Here is a 14,086-nt window from a genome sequence, read left to right on the forward strand (position 1 = left end):
ATACTACTTCACAAGATGGCTATAATAAAAAAGACAGGAATTCCTGTTGTAGCTCAATGGGTTAAGACCCCAACCAGTATCCATGAGGATGCAGGTTTAATCCCTGGCCTCACTCAGTGGGTTAAGGATCCAACATTGCCACAAGCTTTGGTATAGGTTGTAGCTGCAGCTAATCTGTGGTGTAAGCTGGCAGCTACACCTCCAATTTGACCCCTAGCCTTGGAACTTCCATATACTGCAGGTACGGTGATAAAAAGAAAAAAAAAAGACAAAAAAATCTAAAAAGACAGACACTAACAATAACAAATATTGATGAGGATGTGGAGATATTAGAACATTCATTCATTGCTGGTGGGAGTGAAATGCCGCAGACACTTATGAAGAGTCTAGGGAGTTCCTGTTGTGGTACAGTGGAAACGAATCCAACTAGTAACTATGAGATTTTGGGTTCTATCCCTGGTCTTGCTCAGTGGGTTAAGGATCTGGCATTGCCATGAGCTGTGATATAGGTCACAGATGCAGCTCAGACCCTACATTGCTGTGGCTGTGGCATAGGACGGCAGCAGTAGTTCCAATTCGACCCGTAGCCTGGGAAACTTCATTTGCTGTGGGTGCGGCCCTAAAAAGCAAAAAGCAAAAAAAAAAAAGTTTAGAAGCTCCCTAAAAATGATAAGTATAGTTACCATATAACAAAGCAATTTCATTCCTAGGTAACTACACCCCAGAAAGCATACATTCACATACAGACTTGTTCGTGAATGTTCATAGCAGTATTATTCATCAAGACCAAAAAGTGGAAACAACCCAAATGTCCATCAGCTGATGAAAGAATAAGCAGTATTCTTAGAATACTGGAATATATAATATACTGGAATATTATTTGGCAATAAAAAGGAATGAATTACTGATAAATGCTACACTTAGCACATTATGCTAATTGAAATTAGCCAGTCACAAAACCCCTCACATATTATATGAACTCATTTACATGAAACATCCAGAACAGACAAATGTATGGAGGCACAGAGCAGTTGAAGATTGTCCAGGGCTGGGAGGGGAAAAGAGGTGGGGGCACATGGAAGATGACTGCTAATGGGTAAAACTTTCTTTTTGGAATGATGAAAATGTTTAAAAATTAGATTATAGTGATGGTTGTACAACTGTACACATCTACTAAAAACCACTGAATTGTTCACTTTAAAGAGATAAACTTTATGGGGTGTAAATTAGATCAATAAAGCTATTAAAAGCAACATCAATGACAAGATCAGCATGACTAGTGAGAAAATAGCTTAAGAGTAGGAGAGAGTGCAGGGGCTAGATCTGTAGGCACTTTATGTCACTGTAAGATTTATAGGGATTCAGAAATTTCAAATTAAGCAGAAGAGCGACACTCTGATTTACGTTTTTTTTTTTTGTTTTTTTTTTTGTTTTTGTTTATTTTGGCCATGCCCATGGCATGTGGAAGTACCTGGGCCAGGGACTGAACCTGTGCCATAGCCATGACAACATTGGATCCTTAACCTGCTGAGCCACCAGGGAACTCCTGATTTGTGATTTAAAAAGATCATGCTGGCAGGGGAAAATAGACTGTATAGAGGCAACTGGAAGAAGAGAAAAACAGGTGGCTACTGAAGCAGATAGAAGCGAGGTGATGGTCGAAAAGGTGGTGCCAATACAGGTAATGGAAAGTGGTGAATTCAGAAAATATTTGAATGGATTTGCTATGTAGTTTCCATGGGCTGTGAGAAAGGGGAATCAGGTATCTTCGGCCATAGCAACAAAACCAGCCATTAATTGAAATGGGGAAATCTAGAGGAGATGCAGCTTTGTAGGTGCAGGGCCAAGCAATGAAGACTTCCTTTGATTATGCTCAGTTTAAGCACATTCATTGGACATCCAGGTTGAGATATCAACAAGTAGGTAATTGAATATAAACATGTGGAGTATAGGGGAGAGGCCAGGGCTGGAGACAGATAAATTTTGAAGTCATCTATCCTGGAAATGAAAGAGATCATATAGGTGTGAGTATGAATGCAAAAGAGGAGAGTGTCAAGGTCTGACCACTAGATAGTGCTACCTTTTAAAGGTCGGGAACAAAGAGGAGCTGATAATGAAATCAGGAAAGAATGGCTCGTGTGGAAAGAGGAAAACCAGAAGTGATAGCCAAGTGAAAATAATATAAAGAAAGAGGTCAGTCACACTACATGTTGAGAGATCAAATGAGATGAGGATGGAGATTTGACTGTGGGACTTGACAGAAGTAGAGGGAGTGCTTCATGATACGGAAATTAAACTTGAAATAAAATTTGCTGCTACTTTTACTTTAAGTTCCTGATTTTCTTGCTTATTATATAACAGTGCTTATATCATAAAGAGTGCTATGCAATTATAAAGTTTTATAATTTTCGTTGTGATTAACATTAATGTGCACTGCACAGACACATGAAATCTATATGAAACTTATCTACATTTCTCCAATTTTTTTTTTCCTTTTTAGGCTGTGCTTGCTGCAATATGGAAGTTCCCAGGCTAGGGGTGGAGTCGGAGGGTAGCTGCTGGCCTATATCACAGCCCTGGCAATGCAGGATCCTTAACCCACTGAGCAAGGCCAGGGATTGAACCTGCATCCTTATTGATACTAGTCGGGTTCCTTAATGCTGAGCCACGATGGGAACTCCTCTCCAAAATTTCTAATGAACCTGTGTGATAGACTCAAAAAGGTAATACTAATTATAAAAAATATATAAATGTTAATATTCAAGAATAATTACCATTTTTTGATCTTTCTTCTATTTTCATATCTTTTTCTGTTGGGAATTAGAGATGCAAGTCCAACTCAAAGGGCTAAGATTTATTTTGAAATAAAAAACATACTAATAGAAAGACTGATGAATAAAATCCTTTGAGTAGCATTTTCTAGGTCTTTCTCAGAAAAAAGAAAAAGCCAACTCTGTCTGTATCTAGCAAGTAGAAACTTAGAATTTTTTTTTTAGTATATAAATGAATTTTAAAGGTTAGTCAGTTCATTTCCTTCATTTTACACTTCAGAATACCAAGAAGATCATACACGTATGTAGCGGAACACTGAGAGAAGTCTTCTGATTCCTACCGCAGTGTTTACGACTACATGACTACACGAAACTCATGAAGTCAATTTGCAGAATTTGTGGTGTTGAGTTAGACATTATTTATGTCGAACTATGAAATTTCAGAGTTGCAGCATGACTTTGGTCACTGAAGAGTGAAATTCTTTGGGAAAAATATACATCAGTAGCAGAATGAGGTAAAGGATGTACCTGAAATCATTTGAGCAAATAATATACATTAAAAGCATTTTAACATCTATTTTCTAACCATGTTTATTAAATTATTTCCTTTTACTTTTAAAATTCTTTTTTTTTCCCCCTGTCTTTTGTCTTTTTAGGGCCACACCCACTGCATATGGAGATTCCCAGGCTAGGGGTCTAATCAGAGCTACAGCTGCTGGGCTGCACCATGTTTCCATAGCAACGCCAGATCTGAGCCACGTCTGCGACCTACAGCTCACGGCAATGCCGGATCCTTAACCCACTGAAAGAGGCCAGGGATCGAACCCACAACCTCATGGTTTCTAGTTGGATTCCTTTCCACTGAACCATGAAGGGAACTCCCATAATTTAAAATTTCTTAATTAAAAATCTCCATCTTTCCAAGTTGTTCTTCTTACATTAAACACTCAGAATAAAGTATTTTTCTGACTTGGCCCCAATATAAGAAAGCCTTGCCTGGGATGCTTGTAAGCCCTTTAGGCAGCTGATTAGAGCATCTAAAGAAATGTTTGTAATCATGTGTCAGCCAACTGCTTCATGTACTCCACATATTAGTAAGTATTAAAATGATTTCTTCCAGGGTAGACTAGCCGTAGTCTCCTTCTGGGAAGGTTTCAGAGCTCCCGTCCCCTTCTCTGCCCCCCACCCCAATGGATGTGAATTGCTTTGCATAATTCAAGACGATATTTCTAATGTAATTCTAGCGTAATGTTATAAGTTTTCTTTCAGGCACAAACTTTAGTTAGAATGTATGTTCACAGGAACTGGCAAGAGACTTCTGTGGAGCTCTGGCCATCCTGACATGTTAGGTTCATTAGCGAGTATGTCCTCTTGTCTGGGGCAGACATGGACTCAAGGGTGCATTTTTCTATCTTTAATCCTCTAGTGTGGGCTTACTCTTGAATTCTATGTTTGACTATAGTACAGCAGGCTGTAGCATGTAATGTGGTAGACTCATGAAACTGGATTTTTTTTTTTTGTCTTTTCGCCTTTTCTAGGGTTGCTCCCATGGCATATGGAGGTTCCCAGGCTAGGGGTCTAATCGGAGCTGACCACAGCTCCACCAGAGGCACAGCAATGCGGGATCCAAGCCGTGTCTGCAACCTACACCACAGCTCAGGGCAATGCCGGATCCTTAACCCACTGAGAAAAGGCAGGGATCGAACCCGCAACCTCATGGTTCCTAGTCGGATTCGTTAACCACTGTGCCACGACGGGAACTCCCATAAAACTGGACTTTAATTTCAGCTCAGCTTCTCTGAATCTTAGCTTTCTAGTCAATAAAACAAGAACTGCTCTAACCATCACAACATTATTGGTGAGATTAAATCAGTTAATATGTGAAATGGTTTTGAGACATCTGAAGTATCATGCTGATGTTTTTCCTTCCTATTTCTGCTTTGGGATCTATATGTTCCACATATGCAAATATGCTTTGCCGTGGATTATACATTTGTAAAGAGAAAAACCAAGTTTATGTTAGTTTCTTTAAAAAAAAATCTGTAAGTTAAGGATAGCTTATGTATACTCCTAAATAGTATTAATGGAAATATGTTATTCAGTTGGTAAATTGTTGAGCTATATAATTATCTCACATTTCAGTTCTCAGCCTTAGATATGGAATAGAATCATCTGGGGAGTTTCAAAAATTCCCATTACCCAGCTCACATCCAGACAAATAAGTTTCTTTGGGGATGAGGCCAGAGCATCAGTATTTTTCAAAGCTCCTGAGCAATATCCACATTGCATTTGGAGGTTTCTCAAAAAAACTAAAATAGAACTACCATATGAACCAGCAGCATACTTGGTTATATATGCAGAAAAAATGAAAATACTAATTTGAAAAGATACATGCACTCCAATGTTCATAGAAGCACTATTACAATAGCCAAGACATGGAAACAACCCAAGTGCCCATCAATAGATAACTGAATAAAGGAGATGTGGTATATATACACAATGGAATACTACTAAGCCATAAAAAAGATGAAAAATTTTGCCATTTGCAATAACATGGAAGGACTTGCAGGGTATTATGCCAAATGAAATGAGTCAGACAGAGAAAGACAAATACTGTATGATATCTTTTATGTGGAATCTAAAGGAATAGAGCAAATGAATGTATATGTAACAAAGAAACAGACACACAGATATAGAATACCAACTTGCAGTTACCAAAGAGGAAAGGGAAGTGTGAAGGGACAAATTAGGACTATGAGATTAGCAGACACAAACTACCATGTACAAAATAGATAAACAACAGGGAATTATAGCCATTATCTTGTAATAGTTTATAATGGGATATAATCTGCAAAAATACTGAATCACTACATTGTACACCTAAAACTAATATAATATGGTAAATCAATCACACTTCAGTAAAAAAATCTGAGCAGATTCTAATGTATACCTAAGGTTAAGAACAACTGATATAAAGTATTACTTTAGGAAGTTCCCATCGTGACTCAGTGGTTAACAAATCCAACTAGGAACCATGAGGTTGGGGGTTCGATCCCTGCCATTGCTTAGTGGGTTAAGGATCCAGCGTTGCCATGAGCTATAGTGTAGGTTGCAGACATGGCTCGGATCCCACATTGCTGTGGGTCTGGTGTAGGCTGGTGGCTACAGCTCCGATGAGACCCCTAGCCTGGGAACTTCCATATGCAACAGAAGCAGCCCTAGAAAAGGCAAAAAGAAAAAAAAAAAAGTATTACTTTATTGTGAAGGTTAGGATAAGGTGAATAGGATCTTTAAGTTTCTTCACTTGGACTGGGAAACAAAGAGAAGTGCTGACAGGATGGACAGATGGCTAAGAATTTTTCATGTGCCATGACAAGAAGTCAAGTATTCACTCTCTGGCTTTCTTCAGCTCACTACTTAGTGTACTTATTATTCTCTATTATGTTCATCAATAATCAAAATGGTTTATGCATTAGAATTTCTTTCTAAATAAAACTCCAATAATGAACTTCAAGCAATATGCACATTATTTTGTTGCAGAAATCTGTCAAAAAGAATATCCATTATTGTATACAATATTTCTATCTATAGAAATTAATACCTTGAATCTGGGGGGCACTTTGTGGTTTAAAAGTCACTTCCATATATTTTATGTCATTTAATCCCAGGTTGAAAAAGACTTGATACTTAATGTCTATGAAAAATAAGTGTGTAAAAATAAGTGTATTAAATTAGAATTCTTAGATATTTTGCCCTGTTTTATTGTGGTGGATAGCTTGAAAGCTGAGATGATTTCATCACTGAGGAGGAATTACAAGGAACTACACGTTGGTGACAGCAGAGCATTACACCAAGTGTGGGGCCCTTCCAAGGGCAAGACTTTGTGCAACTGCACAGTTCATACACCTGAAGCCAGGTGTGTGTGTGTACGACATGTACCATGTGAGCACATGTACACTATATATGGTATAAATAGCATTGTGGGCACTAAATTTATGACAATCATTATCCCTTCCTTTCCTATTTTCATTCAGACGTCTCTTTCCTGAACTAAAAAAAAAAATATGTATTCGTTTTAATCAGTTATGTTTTTTACCTTTAGCACTTCAATAAGTGATAACTTTTTAAAAATAAAATAAAAATATATAAAAACAAACAAAATTATAAAAAAAAAAAAAGGGAGTTCCTGTCATGGCGCAGCAGAAACAAATCTGACTAGGAACCATGAGGTTGTGGGTTTGATCCCTGGCCTTGCTCAGCAGGTTAAGGATCTGGCATTGCTGTGAGCTGTGGTGTAGGTCCCAGACGTGGCTCAGATCTGGTGTTGCTGAGGTAGTGGTGTAGGCTGGCGGCAACAGCTCCGATTAGACCCCTAGCCTGGGAACCTCCATATGCTGTGGGTGCGGTCCTAAAAAGACAAAAGACAAAAGACAAAAAAAAAAAAATATATATATATATATATAAATAAAATCTCTAAGCTTTAATTGAAATTATTTTGCTGTATCATGCTGTACATAGCATGTCTATAATGTCTCCTTGTGCTTAAAAATTATGAGCGATTTAGGTTTTTATGTATTGTACTTGACCAAAGTTTTTTTTTCCCCACACTTGTGGCATGCAGAAGTTTCTGGGCCAAGGACTGAACCTGTATCACAGCAGTGACAATCTTGAGTCCTTTACTACTAGGTCATCAGGGAACTCCCATAATTGAACAAATTTAACATTGTTATGATCATTTAAGAAAACTTTTTCTCTTTCTGGCCCTTTTAATGAATCGCTAGAAATTCCTTATGAAAATGGAGTATCTTGATTTATACGCCTGAAACTCATACTCGAAATTTTCAGTTACCACCTCGGTCTTTGCACTTCAATCACTACTTTATAATTTTCATGTGAAACTATATAGTTCTTGAATGTTTTATATATTTTCCTCCATTTCTTCTTGTTAAATATGGAAAAAGTCTTGCTTTAAAGCACACACACACAAATTAGAGATGTCTGAATTTTCAACAGAAAAATGACTTAGTAAAGTAAAAAACACATGAAATATTTTTATTGTGAGAATGAACTGCAGAAATTTCAGCTTTTTTGTTTGTTTTTATATCTGTAGAGTAGGGAGGATGGGATCGATAATCATTAAGTTCTCTCCTGTATTTTAAGTCTTAAAATCATTTCTATTTCTTTTTTTTTTTGTTTTTCCTTTCGTTAGAGCCACACCCACTGCATATGGAAGTTCTCAGGCTAGGGGTTGAATCAGAGCTGCAGCTACCAGCCTGTGCCCTATGCCACAGGCACAACCACACCGGATCCTAGCCTCGTCTGCCACCTACACAGCAGCTTGAGGCAATGGTAGATCCTTAACCCACTGAGCAAGGCCCAGGGATTGAACCCCCACCCTCACAGAGAAAACATCGGATCCTTAACCTGCTGAGCCACAGCAGGAACTCTCATTTCTATTTCTTCTGTTTCCTATTTCTTTACCCTCAGTTCCAGGCTTACTTTGTAAACATATGGGCGTGTATCATTTGACTCTTACAAAAACTTTTTGAATGTTGTGGGGGGTGTGTGTGTGAAGTTTTCAGTTTATAAGGAAAAGAAAAACAACCTTATCAAAGAGTTAACGCCTTGGCCAGGGTGACACAACTAATAAAAGTTAACGTGTGAAACTCAAACTCCAAATTCTGAGACCTACCCCTAGTACTTTCTTTCCTGAATGCTATAGAGCTAAAGGAAGAAGTGGAGAGGTTAGAAAAAGAGCTGAAAGAAAACAGCGTTGTAGCTGGTGGTGTGCTGGGAAATGTTTGGGAGCTGGCTGGGGGGAGGGAGCCCCTGGTGGGTAGTGTTTGCCCCTTTCCCCAGTGTAGCTATCCCCACATTTTCAACTTATAAGTGTGATGTCGCCGAAGGTGGAATTGGGAAGAGATGAACACAGCAAGGAGCCAGGATAAGTCAGCTCCAGCATGACACTGCAGTGGACAAATACTACCCCAAATCATGAAGAATGAAACTGTCTCCAGGTTTGTAACTCAGGGGAGGGGGGAACACAATTTGGGGACTAGTACTAGTTGTTTAAAGCCTCCTTTGGCTTTCTTGAAATCACTCCAAAGTTTTCATGTCATTTAGTTTCCAAATCATTTAGCTTGAAACTGAGGCAGAAAAAAATGGGAAGACAAAAGAAATTACACTTAAGCACCTTCCTTAATACAGCCATTGAAGGTTTAAGTTTTCACCTCTCAGTTTAAAGGACACCTGATGTTGTTAGATGCGCACATGAAAACACTTGCAAGTGACTATAGATACAGTCTCTGAAAGAATCATGATGTTTTAAATTTAATAAGCATATAAACTAAAACTTAGCAATCCTCTAAGTCAAGCTATACAATTTATGTATTTTTTTTAAGAAATGATGTAAAAAAAGGCCTTTAAATTTAGAGTGTTCAGGAAAAATACATCCTAATACTGAAGCTACTATTCCAGGTAGGTGAAACAGAGGGCCTTGATCTCAGTGGATTTTAAATGTGCTGATTCTGGAAGAAAAAAATAATTGTAATAACGTATTTTATTAATTATTCCTGCAAATAGGAATAACCAAATCAGAGAACTGGACTGAGGTTATGATATTTGTGAGGAGAGGGTATGAATGATTTTTAACCTAAGAGGACTGTAGTAAAACTTGATTTAAAACTTTATTAACTTTTTAGAATCTCTGGAGACGTAAAAACCTCGCACCATTACCTGATTAAAGACACCTCTCTGGCTTATTTTTCTTTAGAACAAACATTTGGCTTAGATCAAAGCAAGACAGGAACAAAATTATCTTAAAAACCCCCATGATTCCGAGAATGATTAATATATAATCTTGGCTTCAAGGAGGTATTAAGAGAAGCAGGTGATGTCTAGAGCAGCTCGGATCCAAGTAATACATGGCTCTTAACAGCATAAAGGAAAAAACTGGAGAGTGAAAATAATCTTGTCTAGTATATTTAGAAAACAAGAAGGGTGAAAACTTCGAGTAAGCAATAATGAAGTGAAACTTTTATAAACCGTACTAAGGGGTTAGTGAAGTTAGTGGGAGCTTTGCCTAATTATCTGAAGAAAGAAATAGAGAAAGGAATTTTCTGAGAGTGTTAAGATCTTGATGTCTTACTTTCTAAGCTTAATATAACTCAATAGATGAGGTCGTATTCAGTGTTCCAGTCTTAAGGAAGAAAAACAGATTGTACAATGGAATAGGTCAGAAGAGCAGCAATTTTTTTTTAGATAGGTCAGAAGAGCAGCAATTTTTTTTTATGACATTGTACTTAATCAGTAAATTTTGGAACATTTCAGAAATGCTTCCCTCCTAACTACTCTTTATCATTTTTCTTCTTAGCAAAGCTTATCTCTGTACTATTTAACAATCAAAAGTAAGACTTTAAAAAATGTTCCTGCAAAAGAGAGAGGAATATACAGTTTACTTTTATGACTGTCAATTTCATCCCAGGCCTTGGTAAACTCACCTAATCCATTGAAGCTCTTTGTAACATTCAAAAGCTGTGCTGTAGAGCTACGTTGGAGTGAGGAGTGGGTAGAAAAAGGTTTCTGATAAACCAGAAAAACTATTCGACTTCTTCAATTTTTCCTTATGTGAAATGGATGTTTTACTGACCGTTAATTCCTATATGTTGTGAGAGTGATGGCACTTTCCCAAACATTTCCTAAAAAAATCTTTAGTTGTAAAAAGTCTTCTCACCTGCTCTGGATATCCATCCATACTCCTTTGCCCTTTAGTTTGAATTAAGCACCGTCCAGGCTGAGGTCCCCGGGTGGCCTGTGAAGAGGGGATCTGAATAGGCAATGGTGACTGAAATTGCTGGATGGTCACTTTGTTTATGTTTCCCTCATATGGCTGCTGCTCCCGGCTACGATGCTGAAGGCTTTGGGACCCCATCAAGGTCTGGATGTGGCTGCCTGCCTGTGAAGAAGATAATCTGTCAGAAGATTTGTGGTATAGAAAAGACGTGGTTAGTTGTAGACAAAAGCAGGCCGAATACCTCTCTGGTAAGTAAAACGGCATCATTTGGGCTTTTAGCCACGGCTGGGAAGGATAATGAAGAAACAGAAAGGGTTCCCCTGCTGTGAATTTGTGAAAATGTTAATATCAGAGCAAGGGTGCAGTAAATACATTTGCAGTCATCTGATAGCTTGCCAAAGATTATTTTAACCCCCATTTTAAGGGAACAAAGTTCAGCCTGAAAAATCTCAAGAAGAAAAAAGGTACAGTTTAAAAAGTAAAGTGGGGCTCTATCTGGCATTTCATTTTGAATAGTAGCAGGAAGGGAGACGTAATATTTGAAACATTGGGTGGAAATGATAGAACCCAGTTCCTAATTTCCATGCAAAAGGATTGAATTGCATATTTTCCTTTATGCCACACACACATATAGTAGGCTCGCTGAGGTAAGTATACTCTGTATTTATTAGTTTTCCACATTATTAAACCAAGAGCATAGTTTTTGTAACCTTGAAGTTCCATTAAAAATGAATCATGTGGGTTCCCATTGTGGTGCAGCAGAAACAAATCTGACTAGTAACCATGAGGCTACAGGTTCGATCCCTGGCCTCGCTTAACCAGTGGGTTAAGGATCTGCTGTTGCCGTGAGCTGGATGTAGGCTGCAGATGTGGCTTGGATCTGGTGTTGCTGTGGCTATGGTACAGGCCAGCAGCTACAGTTCCGATTAGACCCCTAGCATGGGAACATGCATATGCTGCAGATGCGGCCCTTAAAAAAAAAAAAAAAGAATCATATGATAAATTCCTGTGAGTTTCTGTAGCCCATGGAAGCACTAGATACGGAAAGGTCTAAGGGAGCTCCGCATGCAGATCATCTTGACATGAACTTTCAGAGAGATTCATCAGTACCTCATTTAAAGCAACATCAGTCCTTTATCAACCCTTAAGGGTGGATGTTGGAGGAGAAAGAGGATGCTCACTTCGGTCTCCCATCTTTAAATGACATGGTGCATAAAAATAACCCTATATCTTGTTCACTCCGATTTTCTCACCTTCATTCTAGCATCAGCTCCTTGAGTCATTCTACCTGGTATCTTTTCCATCAAGCAAGCCATTATGTTTGTGAGCTGATAACCTTCATTTAAAAATGAAGTATGATTTAACATGGATGTCGAACATGGGAAGAGAAGCTTATCGTTAATACTTTTAAACACATGTTTTAGTACTGTGCTTGGTACTTCATCCATTACTACAGAAGAATCTGAGGGATTACTTTCTAGATATTCATTTTCTTTCTTGATTTTTTCAGTGCAGGTACTTTGGAATTTAAAAGTAAATTTCACCTTGGAATTCATCAGTTAGGAAAGTCTGTGAATCTTCCTGACTAATCAAGATTTTTAATACTATGAAAAAGTCAGATTGCTCCATCATAAGTGACTAGATATAGTTCCCAGTGCTATACAGCAGGAACTCATGTACAGTAGAAAATTGACAGACCACTGTAAACCAGCTATAATGGAAAAAATAAAAATCATTATAAAAAAGTCAGATTGGAGGAATAAAGGGAAAATATTAAACAAATATTCAAGGAAAAGATGAATTTTAATTATTTTAAAGTTCTTAATGAAGAGCAACATAAGAGACATACAGAAATGGCAGTGATCATGGAAAATAAATCAGAGAAGATGGAAGGCACATTGCTTTGATTCCAAACAAGAGGTAATTTTGGTGAGAAAATATTCAGAATTATTTGGCAATACGTAGGGGAAAGTAAGCAATCATTTCGAATAATTTTAGATATCCAACTTGTGTTATCATGTGCAATTTTTTTACACTCAAAAACAATAAAGATATTTCAGTCATAGGAAATTGCAGGAAAAGATGCAAAAGAACATTTTGAGTTATAACAGCACAATATCAAAATGATTATCAATCCAATACTATCCAACACAATTAACCAGGGATCACAAAACTATCATAAACACAACTAAAACAACCTCATGAAGGCAAATATGTATTTCTCTAATGTATCTATCTCCTTCTCAGAAATCTAAATGAAAGATGTCACAACTCTCTCAACCATTCTAGAAGACTGAACATCTTCTGGTCAAGTTTTTCCCTACTGTAAACGCAATTCCCTCCTACCTCCATGAAATTTCATGTTCTCTTGTTTGACAGGAGGGGAAAGCCATAATAAACCTAGTATCACATTTTGAGCTGCCATATGCTGAATGAACTAACTGGCCTACTGAGTTACTTATGCAGTTAAAGAAAATGATTTCCTGGATTTAGAGGAGTTGGTGCTGTAGGCTGACTAATGCTGACTGGCCTGGCTACTGAGCAATCAAGTTGATTTTACATTTATACCTGCTTCTCATTTCCACTAGTATAATATTCATGGGTCTTCAGTTATTGCTTGAGTCAGTGGAAAAGAGGAAGACTGGATGTTTAATTGAAAGTGACAGACAAGTAAAGAATTTTTACACCCAGAAAAACTTAGAGGGACCCAGCATACTAACATAGTTTTAGTCCCATGATGCATAATCCACATGAGAAAATCAATAAAGACTGCTTATTAGTTATTTCATTGACAAGAATATTATAGTAGTGTCCAAGGGTAAAGAAACCCTGTCTGTATTATAGAACTATAATAATCTTTAGATTTATTTCTTTATTTATTTTCTATGTAACTTTATTTTTTATTATAGTTGATTTATGATGTTCTATCAATTTCTACTGTATAGCAAAGTGACCCAGTTACACATATATATACATTCTTTTTCTCATATTATCTTCTATCATGTCCTGCACAAGTGATTAGATATAGTTTCCCATGCTATACAGCAGGACCTCACTGCTTATCCATTCTAAATGTAATAGTTTGCATCTACTAATCCCAACTCCTAGTCCATACCACTCCCTCCCCTTCCCCCTTGACAACCACAAGTCTGTTCTCTTTATCTGTGAGATACATGCAGCCCTATGTTCTTAGCAGCACTATTCACAATAGCCAAGACATGGAAACAACCTAAATGTCCATCAACAGATGAAGGAATGAAGATGTGGTACATATACGCAATGGAATACTACTCAGCCATAAAAAAGTACGAAATAATGCTATTTGCAGCAAGATATATGGAACTAGAAATTCTCATACTAAGTGAAGTAAACCAGAAAAAGACAAATACCATATGATATCGCTTATATGTGGAATCTAAAATGTGGCACAAATGAACCTATCTGCAGAATAGATTTATTTATTTATTATTTTCTTTTTTGGCCACCCCGGGGGATACGGAATTTCCCAGGCCAGGGATCAGAT

General features: G+C 37.6%; 1 protein-coding gene across 50 annotated transcripts in view; it reads right to left on the reverse strand.

Moving 5' to 3' along the window:
- Positions 1 to 14,086, reverse strand: part of LRRC7 (leucine rich repeat containing 7) — a 537,967-nt gene that overhangs the window by 40,208 nt on the left and 483,673 nt on the right. For all 50 annotated transcript variants that reach the window (XR_014807988.1, XR_014807993.1, XR_014807989.1 and 47 more), the window contains one exon: positions 10,504 to 10,725. Coding sequence is in view for 38 of the 50 variants with exons in the window: in XM_084964727.1 (XP_084820853.1) it covers positions 10,504 to 10,725 (222 nt within the window). In the remaining 12 variants the exon portion in view is untranslated. The remainder of the gene's footprint in view (positions 1 to 10,503; positions 10,726 to 14,086) is intronic.

Source organism: Sus scrofa, chromosome 6, assembly GCF_054392235.1.
Source record: "Sus scrofa isolate SSC_HxYL_T2T_F1_AM1 chromosome 6, Sscrofa_HxYL_maternal_Yorkshire_Landrace_v2.0, whole genome shotgun sequence".
Classification (NCBI taxonomy): domain Eukaryota; kingdom Metazoa; phylum Chordata; class Mammalia; order Artiodactyla; family Suidae; genus Sus; species Sus scrofa.